This window comes from Embiotoca jacksoni, unplaced genomic scaffold (assembly GCF_022577435.1).
Source record: "Embiotoca jacksoni isolate LCO1_2020_lvr unplaced genomic scaffold, fEmbJac1.0.p SCAF_185, whole genome shotgun sequence".
Classification (NCBI taxonomy): domain Eukaryota; kingdom Metazoa; phylum Chordata; class Actinopteri; family Embiotocidae; genus Embiotoca; species Embiotoca jacksoni.
Genome location: NW_027185324.1, coordinates 1 through 20,430, shown reverse-complemented (window position 1 = coordinate 20,430; position 20,430 = coordinate 1). Strand labels below are relative to the sequence as shown.

At 42.7% G+C, this 20,430-nt stretch overlaps 1 protein-coding gene across 1 annotated transcript in view; it reads left to right on the top strand.

Annotated features, from left to right (window-relative positions):
* The window catches only part of LOC138200299 (semaphorin-6D-like), a gene marked incomplete at its 5' end in the record, with an annotated part of 50,371 nt that extends 30,009 nt beyond the window's left edge, over positions 1-20,362 (top strand). The window contains 2 exon segments of the mRNA XM_069152865.1: positions 9,069-9,146; positions 20,193-20,362. Of these exon segments, the coding sequence (XP_069008966.1) occupies positions 9,069-9,146; positions 20,193-20,295 (181 nt within the window). The 3' untranslated portion in view covers positions 20,296-20,362.
* Positions 20,363-20,430: the final 68 nt, after the last annotated feature.

Sequence of the window (20,430 nt, the reverse complement as noted above, 5' to 3'; positions counted from 1 at the left end):
TGCTGTTTGTTTATTTTGTGGCCTGAAGTTTGTTTCCATGTCAGACAGAAAGTAGAAGAGGTTTTGTATGCACAAACTGCCAATGTGCATATGAACAGGTGGGTGGAAAGTACGCCTACCGCGGTCATCACCTTACCACCTCACCGACACAGTTGCCACGGGTCACCGTCTCCTGAAAGTTCAGTCCAAAATACAACCTTGCTATTTACAACAAGTTCATAGGCAGAGCACTGCGGAGCCTTTAAGCGTCTGTCTTTTATCTGCAGCCTTTTGTTTTGACAGACGAATGTTTTAGCCTCGGCTAATGTGCTCGTTCTCCAGCTTCGGGGTCTATTTTTGGGGGGCTGTGAGGAATGTCGGCCCCTCGTTGTCCCCCCCCCCCCCCACCCCCTCCTGTTTTTGCTCAACCCTGTCAAGCCGGAGGAAAGGTTTTCTCCTCAGCTCCCCACGGGGAATGCATATGCCTAACCCCCTCATTGCTAAGGCCTGGAGAAGCTCTCAACATCGTTTAGTCATAAATTGGATCCAGCTGATTGGCCGGGAGCCAACAATGGTGGCTCACTGTTGTTGTTTTGTTTTTCTTCTGAAGCTGGAAGAGAGAGAGAGAGAGAGAGAGAGAAAGGAAAATAAGGGAAGTGGGGAGAAAATGGATAGGGCCCAGTCTTACTTAAGCTCACGGGCCGCCTACATCCCCAGATCCTTTTTAGAGACTAGAGCTACAGCACACCTCATCCTGGGATTAGGGGGCCCCGTAAGCTGCATCAGCACTGGCTAGGAGGTCAGGTTTCAGCCGCCATATCCTCCTTTACCACACCAATGAATCTGTCTCCCTCCTGATGAGATTTACTCCGTCTCACTCTCCCTCTCTTTTCTCTCACTCTTGGCTTGTCTTTCTCTCTGTAGCCTGAACTATCCTTTTATTTTTTTTCATTTTTTTTTTTTCTTTACTCTAGGCCATGCTGCCAATATTAGGTTTCAGAAAGTGCTCTGTTTTGAACGGCGCAGAGGAACTGTATGAAATGGGAATTTTAATAACGAAAATACAATAAAAGGGCAGAGGAGGCCCCAAACCCTTAAAATCTCCAGATCTAGGGATTCTCAGATCCATCAGACATGTTTTTTTTTTTTGTTTGTTTTTTTTTTAATATGAACTGAGTCAGCTGGCTCTTATTCGCCGCTGCTTTTAGATAAATATAGTTACGTAATTGTTGTTTACTGTCACCTACAGATTACTGTTGATTCAGTTGAATATATAAGATGTCAAAGGATAACTCTGTTTTTTTTTACAATCTGGATCTTATTTTCATAGTTTTATCTATTTTACTTACTATCTTTCTTAATTGTTCAAATCTAAAAAAAAAAAAAAAAAAAAAAGATATCCCAACTATATTGAAATCCGAAGGCGCCAGACACAGAAGCAGATTCACAGTTTTGAAACAGATAACGTAAACCAGGATTCTCCAACCTTTAGTTTTACTCTGAGAGCCACTTTGACAAAATAGAAATGTCAGAGCTACTAATGTTTAGTAACATTTATTGACATGAGCTGAGCTCCACCCAAACCAGCTAAATAGCTAGTGTGCTACCAGTTGTAGATCCCCCTTGTTAAACAACCCTGTTAAATAAAAGTATTTTCTAATCTGGCAGCCGTACGTTCTCATTCATTAGTCTAAAACCTTGAGAAACCACAGTCGCCAACGTAAAACTCCCGACACATCTGATACCACTGTGTTGACGCTTTGGTTATATACGCCTTGGTTCAGGTTAGCGACGATAATGCTAATGGGTAAAGGAAAGTATCAATGACCGCCGGTGGGAGACAACAAGCAGGCGTAAGGTTTTCTGGAGCAAGCTTTGTTGTTTCCTCCCCCGTGGACAATAATCATAAATCTCTGTGAAAGATTTTTCACTTAAACATGCGTCGATGTCGACGTTTGCGGAAACGCTATCGTCTTTCTTGGGAGGACAGTTTTCAAAGCACTTCACTTTGATGTAAAACTGAAATAGAGGCTCACTTAAAAACGGCAGTAAGAAACACACACAACTTGCATTCGGCGGAGGACGGTCAAAAGTCGGAGCAGGAAGTCGGGCTGTGAACTGGTCGTCCGTCTGATCGCCTCCGCGCTTGTGTTGATTTCCTAAAACTAACTTAAACGTCAGGATTACTGATAGAAACTACGGCTAATGTTAAATTGTATTTGAGTGACTGGAAAAACATTGGCAGAACCCGAAACCATTACTGTTAATATGACATATCAGCAACATTTTATACACTTTTTGAAATCAAATGAAACGTATAAGATATTATAGTACTTTAAAATCTGCTCGCCGGCGGCGTCTTTCTGGCAGAAACCATTTACAGTAAGTCAGTATTGTGTTATTCCCTCGATTCTGGCAACATGTCAGTTTAAAGTTATGAGCCTCAGAGGCCCTTCAGCAGCTAATGCATGTTTCTTACACACACACACACACACACACACACGCACACACACACACACACACACCTCGCTGCGCTCACCTTCGTATGAAACAAAAAAAACCCACAGCTCGGACACCACTCGGCCTCCGTCCTCCTCGCGCTTTAGTGCCGAGGTCGATTCCTGTCGCGTAACATGCGGATGAAAGTCTGCGATGGAGAGCAGAGAGGCGCGTACATCAAGCACCTTGTGGCCGTTGTATGAATAATTTATTAAAGCAGCAGTATGCAGTGTCGCATATTGGCAGTCGCACACGGGGTTGGGAGTCATTTGAGGTTTTCGGTGCCCAGAGGTCCTCAGTCTGTGATGAAACGACAAAATGAATTATTTTTTTATAAAACTGTATTTCTTTTTTTTTCTTTTTTTTTTTGTACTAAACTGATGAAAAGAAAGGTTGCATTTTTACTCTGAAGCACTTTCCGTGCATGTGCAGTTATTAATACCCCGCGACGGTAAAACGTAGATTTGTTTTTAATGCTGCTTTCTCTTCATCTTTTACAGCAACTCAATTACCAGGCGGAAACCTGCTAATCACTGCGTCGTGCTCGTGAAAATGATGTAATTAGGCGAAACAGATATTTGTTTACCAATCACGCTCATCGCTGAAACATCCTCACCAGCACGCGCCTAAAGACACCTCGCAGGATATTTTATGAAAACACAAATCTGCTAATGGGATGAATAAACACCTTTTGACAGTTTAAAAAAAACACACAAAAAAACAACAACACCCAAATACATGAGCTTCACCAAGCCGGCATGAACTGCAGGGCTTTTGCATTATTACAGAGACTGCCCTCCCAAGGAAAATAACAGCATTAACGGTGTCATTTGTTGATTAAAGTGCCCAAAGCAACCTTCAGACAGTACGTGTACATTTATTAGACGAGGCGTACGACGTGATGGCTGCTGTTTGTTGGAGATCCTCAAAGGTCATGAGGAGGTCAGGGTGACGGACGGGTCGACAAAGCGCTGACTAATGACATTAAGCAGTGCCTCCAGGATTTCACAGAGTTTGTTTTTTTATATATATATATATATATATATATATATATATATATATATGTATTTGCAATGAAAAATCCGATTTTTTTTTTTTTTTTTTTTTTTTTTTTTTTTTTTGTCTGAGTTTTAAGTGATTATTTGTTGCGGTAAAATTGCAGAAGATAGAAAATATTTCAAGTTGAGGAAACCTAAACCCCATCTGAAATCCCATCTTGTGGTAATAATCATACTGCACCGATGTTTTAGTTATAATCTTTAATCTAAAATAAGAGCATTACATGCTGTTTAATTAATATGAATTAAGCGTATAGTGAATGCACAACTTGAAGTGTGTATAAAACTCATTTAACACGCAGTGTTCCTCATTCCAATAATAAGACCACATTTCCCACAATGCCCCTCACAATGCCATTTTTTTTCCAAGTTATTATTATTATTGTTATTAAAGAGAGTTTCGTTTCTAAATCCTAATTTGGATGGATTACGATGCCGTTACGGGCATTTTTTTGTGGAAACATTGCGTGAATTTTGCAAAAAAATTGCCAGCTCGTGCAAATATTGCGGAAACTGTTTGAATTTACGTTAATTATTCCGCTCACAAGATTTCCTGGAGGGACTGATCGATGGCGTCAGCTCAGAAAAGCTTGTACGTGTTTTCAAAGGAAATGATTCATTTTGTGTTTTATTTTTTATTTTTTTGTAAGGCTCGGTGTTACTTTTAATGAAAGCTGTAAGTTAGTTTAAACTCTTATCCCCAGGTCGGGTGCTTATTTTGTCTTGTTTCCATACAAACAACAGATAAGAATAGTTGCATAAATACATAAGTTTGCGTAATACTTTTCACACACACATGAATTTATAGCGAGTTGCCGAGCTGCGGGCGTCGAAGGGGGAAAAGAGTTCCCGTCTCGACTTTTCTTCTGTTCTGGAGCGACGCGCGGCGATTCGCTCTCGGTGGGATTTCTCTACAAATCTTTACCGACCGGGGATGAAGATGCAAACACCTGCGTGTGCTCACTTCAGTCGTAAATAAATTTAGATATCTAAAACAAGTCACAGGATCCTGTTTAAAAGTCGTTAGACTCGTTCCTTGACTGCCTTGAAGGTGTTGCTTTGTTTTGTTGTTTATTTTGAACTCCGACGGAGGTTTTTATTTAATTTTTCCAGCATGAGAGACTTAAAAAAAAACATCTCTAAAGTGACTGTAGGTAGGAAGAAGGAAGCCACGCAGAATTGCTGTCGGTTGTTATTCTTTTGCCACCGTGCATTTACGCTCTTTATGTTGGTGCTGCTCGGTGATTACCGGTTCCGACGGTTGTTTTGCATTCGCACAGCGTTAGAATAAAAGCCACGGGATTCTGCTTTTTTTTGTTTTGAGTGAAGGATTACAATCCACAGACAGGAGAGTGGAGGGAGGGACTGACAGCAGATCAGTGGAAGAGTTTAATCAACTTAAACGGTCTTTTAAATTAGAAGAAAAAAGTAGTGAATGTAGTGATTCTGCTGGGATTTGATGCTGCAGGGAATGTGACTAATGACTATTGATGGTGGTTCATGTTGACTGCTTTAAAGCAGAGGAAGTAAACGGGTCCAAGTCGGCTCATCGTGTTATTTACTGAATCACAGAGCCGACATACAGCAGCAAGATCAGGTGATGGACCTGCCTGCTGACTGCCAAACATGAGACCGGCTCTTCTCTCAAGAAAAAAGGTCATTCGTGACTCATCACAACAACCGTTAAAGTAACATTTAAAATCACAACAACCGTTAAAGTAACATTTAAAATCACAACAACCGTTAAAGTAACAGTTAAAATCACAATAACAGTTAAAGTAACAATTAAAATCACAACAACCGTTAAAGTAACAGTTAAAATCACAACAAACGTTAAAGTAACAGTTAAAATTACAATAACAGTTAAAATCACAATAACAGTTAAAGTAACAGTTAAAATCACAACAACTGTTAAAGTAACAGTTAAAATCATTAACAGTTAAAATCACAATAACAGTTAAAGTAACACTTAAAATCACAACAACCGTTAAAGTAACAGTTAAAATCACAACAACTGTTAAAGTAACAGTTAAAATCACAATAACAGTCAAAATCACAACAACAGTTAAAGTAACACTTAAAATCACAACAACAGTTGAAATAACAGGTAAAATTCCAAAAATCTGGTTATTTATGTAAACACACCAAAAAATGCACAAAATGTATTTCTCTCTTCAACATTTGCCGAGTGTATTTTTTGTATAACAGTCAAACAAAATGGCAATTCAAAGTGCTTTTCACAAAACAAGGAATCAAGACAAATTGTGAAAGCAACAACAGATTAAAAAATAAGAGTTAAGATGAGATTTGATGCTGCAGGGAATGTGACTAATGACTATTGATGGTGGTTCATGCTGACTGCTTTAAAGCAGAGGAAGTAAACGGGTCCAAGTCGGCTCATCGTGTTATTTACTGAATCACAGAGCCGACATACAGCAGCAAGATCAGGTGATGGACCTGCCTGCTGACTGCCAAACATGAGACCGGCTCTTCTCTCAAGAAAAAAGGTCATTCGTGGCTCATCACAACAACCGTTAAAGTAACATTTAAAATCACAACAACCGTTAAAGTAACATTTAAAATCACAAGAACCGTTAAAGTAACAGTTAAAAACAACAAACGTTAAAGTAACATTTAAAATCACAAGAACCGTTAAAGTAACAGTTAAAAACAACAACCGTTAAGGTAACAGTTAAAATCACAACAACAGTTAAAATAACAGTTAAAATCACAACAACTGTTAAAGTAACAGTTAAAATCACAATAACAGTCAAAATCACAACAACAGTTAAAGTAACACTTAAAATCACAACAACAGTTGAAATAACAGGTAAAATTCCAAAAATCTGGTTATTTATGTAAACACACCAAAAAATGCACAAAATTTATTTCTCTCTTCAACATTTGCCGAGTGTATTTTTTGTATAACAGTCAAACAAAATGGCAATTCAAAGTGCTTTTCACAAAACAAGGAATCAAGACAAATTGTGAAAGCAACAACAGATTAAAAAATAAGAGTTAAGATGAGATTTGATGCTGCAGGGAATGTGACTAATGACTATTGATGGTGGTTCATGCTGACTGCTTTAAAGCAGAGGAAGTAAACGGGTCCAAGTCGGCTCATCGTGTTATTTACTGAATCACAGAGCCGACATACAGCAGCAAGATCAGGTGATGGACCTGCCTGCTGACTGCCAAACATGAGACCGGCTCTTCTCTCAAGAAAAAAGGTCATTCGTGGCTCATCACAACAACCGTTAAAGTAACATTTAAAATCACAACAACCGTTAAAGTAACATTTAAAATCACAAGAACCGTTAAAGTAACAGTTAAAAACAACAAACGTTAAAGTAACATTTAAAATCACAAGAACCGTTAAAGTAACAGTTAAAAACAACAACCGTTAAGGTAACAGTTAAAATCACAACAACAGTTAAAATAACAGTTAAAATCACAACAACAGTTAAAGTAACAGTTAAAATAACAGTTAAAATAACAGTTAAAATCACAACAGTTGAAATAACAGGTAAAATTCCAACAATCTGGTTATTTATGTAAACACACTAAGAAATGCAAAAAATGTCTCTAACATTTGGCAAGTTTATTTTTTGTATAGCAGTCAAACAACGTGGCAATTCAAAGTGCTTTTCATAAAACAGAAGGAATCAAGACAAATTGTGAAAGCAACAAAAGATTAAAAAAAATAAGCGTTAAATACCAAAAAAAAAAAAAAAAGAAATATAAGGAGTAAAAATTGCAGTTCCGTGTAAGAAATGAGTAGTTATGTGATTTAATAAAAGGCCAGTGTCAACAGAAGAGTCTTCAGCCTCGATTTAAAAGATGTAAGAGTTGCGGCAGACCTGCAGTTCTCCAGAGGTTTTGTGGAGCATAAAAAAAATTTAAAAAACGTCTCCGTGACTGCGAGGACAGAAAGCAGACGTGTCCTCGATGACCGGAGGGATCCGGATGTTTCATAATGTGGCAGCAGATCACAAATGTAGTTTAAACCTCAGCCATTCAGTGCTTTATAAACTAAGAGCAGTATTTTGAATTCATTTCATTGACGGACAGGAAGCCAGTGTAAAGATCTGAGGAGTGGATTTAGGACTCGAGCGGCAGAATCAAGTTAAACTTTCTGAATAATGCTTTTAATTTGAACAGTCAAAGCTGATGTGGATTGGAAATTTAAAGCCTGTAAGCGATGCAGAAGGTTTTTTTTTTTTTTAATCCTCTCACTTGTGTAGCAAAACAAAAGCAAAGCCACAGTCCAAAATCTAATCAAAACCTAATCTGATCGTGAGCCAGCTTCTATTTGTATGATGAACTACTTTCATCTCTATTATGGAGAATGCAATAATGGTGGGTTGCCTGACACTCCATTTTTTGTGACTGAATATTAGTAAACACAGCTAATTACATATTTTATTCATAGAGGCGCCGCAGAAACGACGATGTGCATATTGCAAAATGTGTGTGTGATTATGCGGCCGCTGAAAGGTAAACATCACACATCTCTGTATGTCAGCAGATCTGATAAACAAAGACGCCCATTTGCATAAAAATGAGATTTGCATGAATAGAAGGAGTTTAGATTTCAAGATTTAAGCCGCAGTTTCCGTAACGCCGCCTATGTTTTGGCAATTAGTGCTGCTTGATAACTGTTTTCACCACACAAAATGAAAATGCGCCGATTTCACGTCGAATTAAACGTTCATTGGACTTCTCTGTCTTTGCCTAATTAGACATGAAATTTTCAGTCACATCAGGCTTCTCGTGGACCTTGTTTCTTTATTCTGTGTGAAGTCAGAGTTGAGGAAAGTGATGCAAGCCGGTGGGTTGGCGGCAGAGTTATGTTTTATTACTCGGCCGGGCGTCGGCTGAGCACGATTCTGGTGATTATTGTGCAGCTTTTTTGCCGTATTAGCATTTCCCAGCATGCCCTCGCTGTTTCTTCGTAACGTTTTGAGAATAAAGCAACCAGAAATTAGATTTACTGTTGTTAAAGCATGCTCTTTCGGAACATTTTAGTGAAGACATAATGACGCATAAAATGGGGCTACGATTCGAAACCATAAATGTGCAAGGTAGAAATGTGATATATATACATCGACCACAGTCGCGCTCATTCGTTGGTGAGTTTGTAACTTGCAAGTGAAGTATTCATGCAGCATCGATTCTAGCTCACACTGCATTTATTTCTGAAATATAGATTTATGACAAATGTGTTATTTTGTAGTTATCTAAAACCTTAATAGTGTGATGAAATTTGAACTCCACTAGTGTCAAATAAATCATCCTTTCAAGTTGTTGACTGTTAAAAAAAAAAAAAAAAAAAAAAAAAAATAGTTCACATTGGAACAACTCGAGGTAAAAGTTGAATTTTACTCCTCGTGGGATTCATGTTTTACCTCCAACTAGAGTTCAGGTTTTAGCTGCTGAAAAAAAAGGGTTAAAAGATCAACTCTCAAGAAAAAGTTGTTTCAAAGAGCAGCATTTTTATTACATTATTTTTGTACCTGTCTTGTTACTCAGGAGCTGTCTGTCTTCTCGGGACCCTTACTGCATTTGGCTCAAGTCCGGCAGCTGCGCCACCGTCTCACCTGGTTTCAAGTGAGTCACGCACACGCGCGCGCACACACACACACACACACACACACACACACACACACACACACACACACACACACACACACACACACACACACACACACACACACAAAGAGTCAGAAATAACACCCAGTTTGAACTCATGAGAGGGGAGAGCTCACACATGTCACTGCAGCCACCGTTACGACCATCAAGTGAATGTTTGACACTGAAATCACTCTCAGCTGTTTGTGGTGCATTCTTGAAAATTGCCTGTCATGCTCCATTATGGTGCACTGCGGTACTGATGTATTATTATGATATATCTGCTTATATTTAATGCCCCGACTCGAGCTTTTAGTGTTATGAGAAGAAAGTCTTTGGAGAAAAAGAAAAAAAAAAAAAATGAATCACAGTCCGCATAGTGTGGCTGTTCAGCTACAAACATCTCTATACATTCTCGAGCCGTCGGCGTTTACGCGGCCGCCGTTCCTCCGGCGCCGTCTTTCTAAACTAGAAGTGCTCCGTGGAGCGTTTAGAGCGGCGGCAGCGGCACGCGCCCGGTGGGTTCGAGGTTTCAGATAGATCCAGGGAGTCGTTATTTCCACTTCGCTTGAGTCGCCGGGTCCAAAAGTTGTGGTGTTTGCATCATGTGAGGTCAGAGGTGAGTCTTATGTGAGGGAATTTTGTCGAGTCAAATTATGTGAAGGTGATTAACATAGATGAGAACAATGGCAGCCATAAACCAAAATGTTAAATTAAAGACGGTGAAGTTTATGTACGTGATTTAAAGTTTATGGTTTATTAAATCTAACTTTGATTTCTTCTCTCCCCCCCTCCCCCCCCTCTGGGTGGAAAGTGAACACGTACACTAATTTTGTGCAGCTGTAAATTCGAACTCCAGCAACTCTATTTTAAATCGTAAGAGAGACGTAAAAATGTCAGTGTCAGCGATTTTCGGATGTTACTTTGACTTAGATGATTTTTAAGAACGAATAAACTGTTAATGGAGAACGTATACTGTCTGTAATGGGATTGATCATCCGGGAAGGACTTGGTCTTGATGAATCAAGGGTCTGTCAACACTTTTGTCACCGTCAGCAGAGCCACATTGTTCTGAAATCTGTGGGGACTTTTTGCTCTTCTTGCTGCACCCTCCGTCAGTCCTACAAGTCCTTCCATCCCATAATGTTTGACCATAATGGTATTTTGTTCCGACCCTCAGGAGTGTTTCCACAATCCCCCCCCCCCCCCCGTGGTTAAGTTTAGACACAAAAAAAACCACCTGATTTGGGGAAAGACACTGTTTGGGTTTAAAAGATGACTTGGAACAGACTGGTGCCTTAAAGTTACTACTTCCTCAAAGTCATGCAACCTGTGTTGTCATGGTAACAGTAAGTGTGATTTAAAAGCAAAAAAAAAAAAATCTCCCCGAGCGTCCTCCCGCACCCGAGTCTGCCGTCGCGTCGGTCATCCAACCGACACCGCCTCCTCCTTACGAGGTAAAAACTTGCAAAGACACCAGATTGCTGTATTTCACTCAACCACTAGAGGTCGCTTAACTTTAAAATCAAAAACTGCGGTTTGCAATAAGCTTGCGCAAAAGACCTGTGAGGTCTTTCTTTTTTTCTTTTTTTTTTTATTCTTTTGTAGGACAGTCTCGATCAGTGACCATCACAGAAAGTGTTTTTCTTTTGAGAGTTTTACCACCGGAAGATTAAAAATACCTCAATGCCCCCCACCCCCCCTCCCACCCCCCAAATGTACCGCAGCAGTAATTTTCAGCACCGCTGTGATTCACCGTTACAATAACGAACCACCGAGGAGCCGAAGCGCGCCCATTTGCTTTCTAATCAAACACTCTTGGCAGGAGGTTTCAGCCGGTAATTCTTCTCCGGACGAAAGACGGACTAATTAGTGAGATCAAGTTTGGTCGGTGTTGAAGGCTCGCGGGCGGCCTGCCATTAGATTAGTTCTGTAACTCACCGTCACAGAGGACAGATTTGGTAACTCGTTCAATAACGTGCAGCCAAAGCAATAATTTTCATATCTTCCCCGCGCTCCTCCGGTGAGTTGCTCAGCAGCGCTCGGATCAACCCGACTCGCCGTAATCAATAGCTAATCTAGACCGAGACCGGTGGGCCGACGTCGGCGTGCTGAATGTCTGGTCAGCGCTTTTTTTTTTTTTTCGCCGAAACGTTTCGCCCGTCGGACCTGAGACCCAAAACGGGTTTTTGTACACGAGTGGGTCGACGCCTGTTAACACCCGTGTAATTTGGAGGGTGGAGTGAAGAGGGAGGGCGGAGGAGGCGGAGGGGGGAGCGCGCGGTAAGACATTTCCTTTTGTTTGTGAGTCAAAGTCCGACTGAAATCACAGAAATCGTCCTTTTAGCTGCGAAACGTCACATCGACACTTATTTTTTTTAAGTTTATGACGAAAGGTATTTGAAGAGTAGGACGTGAGGAAAGCGTCAACATCGATGTTGAAGATTAAGGAACGTACAACTGAGCATCTGAACGGACAGTTGTTGTTTTTTTTACATTTTGAAGCAGGTTTTTATGCTGTTTAATGTAGCGCTGCAACAATTAGTCAATTAAATGATCAACAGAAACTTAATCAGCCACTATTTTCATAATCACTTCATCGTCTCGAGTCATTTATTTTTTTTAATGAAAGACCGCTTAGATTCTCTGATTCCAGCCTCTCGGATGTCAATATTTCCTCGTTCCTTCCGCCTTTCATGATAATAAACTAAACATCTTGTTCAACCGTCTCTGGCATTTTAAAGACGAAACAAACTCATCGATTAATCAAAAGGATAATAAATAGACGATAGCTACAATAAGGAAATTAATAGTTATTTTCAGTCCTAGTTTAATGTACTGTAGTCAACTTTCTAATTCTGTATCTGTAGCCGGTAAACTAGTGTTTTCAGTGCGGTTTTTCCCGTCAGATGTTTTGTTTGGTTGCTTGTTCAGCGAGCCGCGGTCGAACTGGAGCTCGTTCTGTGTTGCATCATCAGTCAATAATAGGACGGTACGAGTGTTTTTTTTTCTAAATATATGTATTCGTGACCGTACGAAACGTTAACATTGCGAGTAATAAAAGTACCGCTTTAGGAATTTTGTCACTTTTTCTTAACAGAAAAGGAAAGAATGGAAATTCAGCTGGTGTTCATTTGCCTTCGATATCTCCGTCTGTGTATCAGCAGAAACGGCATCATTGTAGTTCACGCACAGGAAGAGGGAGCTGTAAAATTGAAATTGATAATCTCGGTTTTCTTAAAGGACAATCACACAAGACCTGTGGTTCACGTCCACCGCTCCACCCGACGTTGGAAGAACGAAAAATGTCATTTCAGCCTGAAGCAACAGGTCTTTGATTGCCTCTGTTTTCTTCATCCACTTCACTCGCTCCGTCTCTTGAAGCCAAGCGTCATAAAAAAATTTATAAATAAAAAAAAAAAAAAAAAAAATCAAAAGCGATGTTTTGTGTGTTTCAATCACGCGGCGGCGTAGCGCACAAACTGGGGGAGAAAAGATGGATGGGCCGGTTTTGGACGGACAGATGGGCGGATGAATGGGCAAGACGGATAGATGGATGCGGTAAAGGGAGGGAGGAGGAAGAGGAGGAAGAGGAAGGGCAGTTACAAGTACTATTTTCTTCTCCTGACAGTCAAGGACTCGGCGTGTCCCTGTGCGCTTGATGTACAACCTGCTGCTAAATCACCTCGCGGCCTGTTTACCCCCTCCTCTCCTCCTCCCCCTCCCCCCCTCTCCCCCCCCTCTTACCTCTATGTACATCGGTTGTAAACTGTTATGTGTGGAGTTTGCTGTAGACTGACATCACACTGCATTTACCGCTGTCACACACACACACACACACACACACACACACACACACACACACACACACACACACACACACACACACACACACACACAGAAACAGAAAGAGAGGCCACCGTCGACTGGCTCCCAATAGATTATTTTTGACAGCTGAAAATGTGCAGACCTGGAATTATAGCATATCTTCTGCATGGCCACACACACATATTAGTTTCTCTGCCCTCGCACGGACAAAGTGCTAATGGGATTTTTTTTTTTTTTATTTCATGCATGTTTCCTCGGGCTCACTTATAGTTTGCGTATTCGAGAGAGGCTGATGTTTTGGGTTCTCGTACTTAAATCGTTATTTTGGTTTTGTTTTCAGTTGTTTGACCGTTTTTGGTTTTTTTTGTGGCGTTTTTAGGTTTTTACCTTTTTAAAGGAACATATATTCGGAAAAATATTTTTCGCCAGCGGATGTTTGTAGAGCTGGATACCGAACTTCGATACCCTTAATACCTCGGATACGTCCACACTAGCCTCTGTTGCCATGCGTGGGCTCTAGTTGAGTGGCCCGCTCACATAACGGCATTCTGTTTTAAACTTAATTGAGTAAATCTTAGATTTGAACGCTTTGTTGAGTCGTGCCTGTGTGCAGCTAGGTAACTCTAGTCCACTGATAGCATGTGAGGCGTTTAGGGAACGTCGGTAGATCGTAGCGTATCGCTTATATGTGAGGCATTTAGGGGATGTTTGTTAATTGTAACTACAGAAAACCACCCGGGTTACACTCACCACCTCTAAACTGAGGTCATGTAGTTGTCTTTTTTTTTTTTTTTTTTAAGTGGTATTTTTCTTAATGGAATTAAAAAGTCAAGATATTGGTACCCAACCTTTTTATGAAATTTATAAATGTGGACGTAGCTTCCGGATCTGAAAAATGAGGCCAATGCAGAAGTGTGTGTAACCTTGGCGACAGGATAGCTCAGGGAAGGTGAAGATCGGGGAAACCCCGTGTGTATGTTAGCAACAACAAGTGCTGTGACCACAGACAGTATATGAAAATGTGGAGGCGCTTTAACGTGCAATACCACCGAGGGCCACTAGAGGTTTTCTCCACAAAGCCTCCAGCTCCACAGACACCCATTCAACTTCTATCTAAAAAATACTTAAGTTGATAATTTTCTTATTATGTTATTTGCTAAAGTCACTCCTTCCCATGATTATTAGATATTAACTCAACTAGCAGTATGTTTGGGGGGGACGTTTCTGTTTGATTGACAGGCCTGTGTGTATTTTAGCGTGTAGCCCGGAAACTCCCGAGAAGTCACTTCACCCGACCCAAACAAACAAAACAAAACCACCAGTTGTGTTTGTTTTTTTGACACTGCGGTTACCGACTTTGAGTCCTACTGAGATACTTAATGCTTCCGGAGAGTGAGATGTTTAATCTGATAATCTATGTCCCGTCGAGACAGATTATCATGAACTGAGGGGTTTACGAGTTGAAAAGAAGCCGGATGAGAGGCGCCGTTGTTCGGAAATCTGGGAAAGTTCTCCGGTTTGGAGCTTCTTTTATTTAATTTTTTATTTCTGCCTCCTAGTTCACACTGTGATTATCATTTAGGAGACACGCTGCTTTCAAGGAAGTAACAGTAATGAGATTTCTGATTGAAGAAATATTTTTGGTTTATTAACGACGCGGGTGTCATGAGGCATCAAAGTTGCCAAGCAAGACGGAAACATTTTTTATGTTTAGTTTTTTTTAAGTTTGTAGTTTTAGGATTCAAATTGAGTTTTTTTTGGGGGGGGGGGGGTGTTATGGTTGACATTTAGATGAAGGCTTTTTTGGGGGGGGGGGGGGTTTGGGGGGGATGCGGTTGAGTTTAAGAGTTCGTTCCTGTCACCGGAGACTCCTCGCAGTTGCAGCGAGACGAGGAAGAGAGAGGAAGTGCCGATGTGGGCTTCACCGCTGGCGAAGGCGCGCCGGTTACTCGCCGAGGTTTTGATTTATGAGTCGTCGTGTTCAGCGCGCGGGACGGGAGCCGCACTGGAAAAACCAGTGGACCGGGAACCTGGGAGAGAGATCAGCCCAAAAAACATCCCGTCCAAAACGAAGCAAACCCCCTCCTCCCTCCTCTCCCTCCTCCCCTCTTTACAAGAGAGACCAAAAAAAAAAAAAAGAAACGAAGAAAACAGCAGGAGAGGAAAAAAAATATTTCAAACTGGGAGGAGAGACAAAGCTAAGCAGCAAGAAAAACATGTTAAAATAAGGTCAGATTTAAAAGGAGGGAAAGGAAGACACACACAAAAAAAAAAAAATAGAAACAAAGGGGGAAAAGTGGGAGGACGGGGAGTGAATTTTATCAGTGTGGCACATCTGTTTTTCATCTCGGTCTTTGTATTGAAGCACAGGCTGCTCCGGCTGTCTGTTGTGCGACTCTGAAGTAACATCGGATTCTCGCCCCCGCCGCATTAAAGTGATATCCTTTAAAAGATGTGCCTATCATTGAAAGAGGAGGTGAGTGAGTAGCCGGTGAAAAAGAGAGCATGAAGGGGAAGAGAGGAGGATGGAGTGACGTTAAGTCAGGCGGGCGGCGGGCGGCGGCAGCGGACGAAAACGAGCCTGAGCAGCTTCCAAAAAAAAAGTCGTCCACCTCCTGGGACTTCCTCTCTTCTTCTTCTGTCTGTCTCTTTTTTTTTTTTTTTTTTTTTTTTCTCGGCTGTCCTCCTCTCTCGCATCCCTCTTTTCATCTGACTATCAGTCGCTCTTTCTTTCTTTCCTCTCTCCCCTCCCCCCTCCCCCCCCCCCCCCCCCCGACCTCCCCCTTCAGTCCTTTCTCATCCAGAGGTGGCATAAATTTTAATGACTGATTTGTGGGGGTGGCGAGGGGGGGGGGGGGGGGGGGGTGGGGGAGGCGCAGGGGGAGGATTGACAGCCCTCTTTCTGTCTCTCTCGGTCTCTCGCCCGTTTGAAAGATTCTTGCGGGGCCGGACGGGGCCGACTTCTGGTGTGGTTTTTTTTTTAGTTCGTTGTGTCATCCATAATGCATTTGACGCAATCAAACTGTCGCCAGAGCACAATGCCCCAAAAAAAAAAAAAAAAAAAGCAAGAAGGCAGGCAAAAGTCAGAGGCGGGACGAAGATCCTGCCGGGGGGGGGGGGGGGGGGGGGGGGGGGGGGTGTGTGTGTTTGAAAAGTGCTGCTGAGATTTGTGTTTTATTTTTTGTTTTGTTTTGTTTTTTCATTAGTCGGCCATCATTTACGAGCGGTCTCGCCGCCTTCTTAACATCCTCCAGCGGACTCTTTGGATCTCATTGGTTCCTGATGATGTCAGTCGTCGTTTCTCACAAATTGACCCCCCCCCCCCCCCCCAAATTGATCAATCACTCTCTCAAACTGGAGCAAAAAGTCCCATTTTCTGGGGGGGGGGGGGGGGGGGGCTATTTTCAGCCGTGGATTAATTCGCCCCGGCGCTCCAGTGCGCGTTTTCTATGTTCAGGCTTTTTTTTTTAGCAATTAGGCTTTTTTTTTTTGTTCAACAAAATCTACTAACGGATATTTTCCTGTGTTTTCTTTTCGCTGCCCGTCTCTCACTCGTTCGCTTTAAAACTGACTTTATTTTCCTCGCTGCTGTTTTTTTTTTTCTTTCTTGTTGCTCTGCATCATATTCTAAAACGCCGGTTACCAGTAGGAGCGCTTGTTTTTTGGGGGTTTTTTTGCAGCTTAACGACAATGCGGCACAATCATTTCATTTAAAAAAAATGAGACTGCATTGATTACATTTTTAATACAGCCCCTGCGTATTAGCGAAGTTGCTATTTTAGCACGATTTGAGGCTCATCACAGGACAGGGACATATCCACGATTTCATGACTGCCAGGGCTTGAACCCGACTCCGTCAACACTCTCTGATGAGTCGTGATGCCAGATCATAATTACAACCCCGCTCTGCAATCATTATGAGTATCCCCCCCCCCCCTTATCCTCTCCCCCCCCCCCCCCGCTTTAGGAAATTAACAGCTGCACTGTGGAGGTCATGTATAGGTTTTAACATTTTCCAAAGCACTTTGTATCTCAGTTGATATCAAAATTACTCATATTGTTATTGTTTATGATTATCATGTTGTGGTCCTCGTCCAGATGAGATTTTTTTGTTTGTTTTGTTTGTTGTTTCTTTAGATTGAATTCCCGCAGTTCTTCACGTTGCCCGCGCTGGCGGCGCACGTACCGATTATTTGTAATGGTTATTTCATGTCTTATCTGGAGGTGTGAATTTCTTGTGGCAGATACTCACTTAATGTAAATGCATCTCTCTGGCATGTTGCTAAAAAAACCGCATTGATTAAAATGGAAGGCCGGCCAGCTTTTCCTCTCATCTGCTAAATGAAATCAATATCGTACCTCTGAAGATCTTTGATATCATATCTCCGGAATACAATAAGGATCACGCACCGAGAAAAAAAAAAAGTCCCACATCAGGAGGAAAGGCTGCGTTTTGGCTTCTTTTACTTGGCCAAGTGAGGACACGATTATTTAATCCAGAGATGGGCAGCGTTGGAGCAACCGTTAACTAGTACAACGGGTTAGCTGCAGGACACAAGAGGACAGAAGAGGATTCTGGGTAAAAGCAGCCAGTTGTTTTCCTTCGGAAAGTCGAGCAGAACAAAAATGATTTTTTTTTTTCTTCTGTTTATTCATGCGCATGAACACCAGAGAAGGTCAATTACAGTGAAGAGTGCCCACAAGTCTGGCGTGAAACACGAAGGTGACCCGCCGGCCGACTGGTCAACACAACTCTGTTTACGAGCCTTGTTTACCTGAATGCGCGGCGCGAGCTCCACAAAGTCCCTCTCCGCTCGCTCGTTGTTACTCCACTTGGATGTTTGACCTTCGCTGTGCAAAATGAGTTGGGACACTCGCAGCCATCGGCCGGAAAAGCTGAAGTTTCCCTCCCCCGAGTTTGACGCTCGCAACTGGCGCGTGTCGGTTTTCCGACCGATCGCCCGGTCGAAAGGCTCGTTTCGTCTTTTACCCCCGAAACACGACCCTCTGGGAGTGTTTTCTATATTTACTACCGTGGCGAAGGGTCAAGGGATTGAAATGATCGCTTGAACCACGTCGTGCGTTGAAGTGAACTACTTCCCTGAGATGATGCAACCGTTGTCGTCATGGCAACATTAAATGCACTTTTTTTTTTTTTTTTTTTTTTTTTAATGGTCCCCCAAATTCTGCCGTCGTGTTGAATCTGCTGTTGTAGGGAAAAAAAAATTTAAAATTTAAAAAAAAAACGTACATTATGTAAACTGTCATCTGCAACTGCGCCACTTCTCCAGGACACTAGACTGTCGTTATGTCCGCGACCACCAGAGGGCGCTTTACTGTAAAACGTAACCGAGGGTCCACGATAAGCTGCTTGTGTTAATTCAATTATCTTTGTATTGAGGATTTCAACTCGCTCTGGCTTTTGGTTCGGAGGTCACGGAGCCAAACGGGGTCGGGAACGCTTTAAGCCATCCAAATATAAATTTAGAAAACAAAACTTCTCGCTGTGATTCGCGTGAAAGAAAAAAAAAACACACACACACACACACACTTCAAGCCGTAGATGTTATCAGACCATATATGGCGTCTTTACGGTTTAGCGTCGAGCGCGCCAAACTGCTGTCAAGCTGTAAAAATACATCCTCTAAAGATATATTTTTCTTTCTTTTTTTTTTTTTTTTTTGGTCTCACAAGCTCCTTCCTCTATTCTCCGCACAGCACTGAGCATCAGCCCGGCTTTCTTTGATTTGATAATCACCTCTTCTTGCGCTGACTCCCCCCCCCCCTCCCCTCCCCTCCCTCCCCCTCTCCCTCCCCCCTCTCAGGAAACATAAGATCTCACTATAAGACATGGAGAGGTTTTTTTTTTTTTGGTTTTTTTTTTGTGTGTACCAGAGGATATGATTTAGTGCACTGGGTGTGTGTGTGTGTGTGTGTGTGTGTGTGTGTGTGTGTGTGTGTGTGTGTGTGTGTGTGTGTGTGTGTGTGTGTGTGTGTGTGCGCCGGAAGTTTTTGCTTGCTAATTATAGACGGATGCTGAAGTCTGCATAAAAAAAAGAAAAAGAAACCGTGCCAGACGTATGTGGTGTTTAGGATGTGTCGGGGAACTAATTGGTTTGTTACAGAGTAGGCGCGAGCGCGCCGGTACAAAGTGTTTTTTTTTGTTTTTTTTGTCTCTCTCCGGGTATACCGTTACGCTCCGGCTCCGCGCCGTATACGACCGGGCCGTGTCTGGTTTCGTTCGGTTCATTGCAACGCGAGGGGGGAGGGGGGGGCGTCGATGCGGAAAGCGCGGCTCGGGCGAGAAGGTGGATTTTCCCGCTCCGCCGCCCGCCTCGGCTCGGAGCGGTTGATTTCTCCGGGGCGGCGGGCGACGACGGCGGCGACTCGTCCGCACGAGCGGGAACGACGTACCGAATCGAGGGCGCGCTTCCAATCGGAGCGGCGGGAAATCGATAGCTGTCGGATCGCGTCGGTTTTGAAGCGGTTCGGTCAGAAATATTCCCCGCGGTCAGAGGCATCGGAGCGGTTCGAGAGCAGAATAAAAGAGTAAATAACACGCTTCCCCCTCCGAGACTTTTTTATTTGTCGCCGACATCCCGCGGTCATGCGCGTCGAGGCGCTCGTCGCGGACCGGGCCGAACCGCGGGTACCGATTTCAGCTAGCGGCGGGGCGGCCTTCGGTCCGCTGAAACACGACGGAGGGAAGCGCTCCGTTGAGGCGAGGGAGATGAAGCCCGTAGAGGGTGGTGGGGGGGGGGGGGGGGGGGGGGGGGGGGTCCGGTCGAGGGAACGCGAGGACACTTGCCAGAAAAGTAAATTACAACTTTTCATCTCAAATGAACTCCTAGAAATCTGCTGGACGCCGCAGAATTGATGGTACACAACCTTGCAGGATTGTTTTTTTTTTGTTGTTGTTGTTGTTGTTTTTTCTTCTTCAGGTCCGGCCACGGCTCGTCTCCCGCAACACTATTTTTTTTTTTTTGTTCCCGGTCCACTCGCCTCCGCGGTCTTCGAGCAGTTCTTCACGAGCAAAAAAAAACCCCAAAAAATAATTGAAATGGACGTGATTGAAAATGGATTAATGCGGATTTACTGACGGGCCTCTTTGTCTTTGTCGCTGTGTGTGTGTGTGTGTGTGTGTGTGTGTGTGTGTGTGCGTGTGCGCGTGCGGGTCTTTGTTTCTTTTGTCTTCAGAGGCGGTTTCGAGCAGGACGTGGAGGACGGCTACCATCAGCATCCCGATACCTGCCACGGTGAGACTCGGGAACATTCATTTATTCTCTTGAGATTTACATAAGCAATAAAGAAAGAGATTTAAAAAAAAAAAAAAAAGAACTTGTGAGTGTTATCAGATCTTTGATGGGCGCGGGCGAAAGTGATCGCGGGGGCTTCCGAGCGAATTCTAATGGAGCATTAAAGGATGTATTTATTT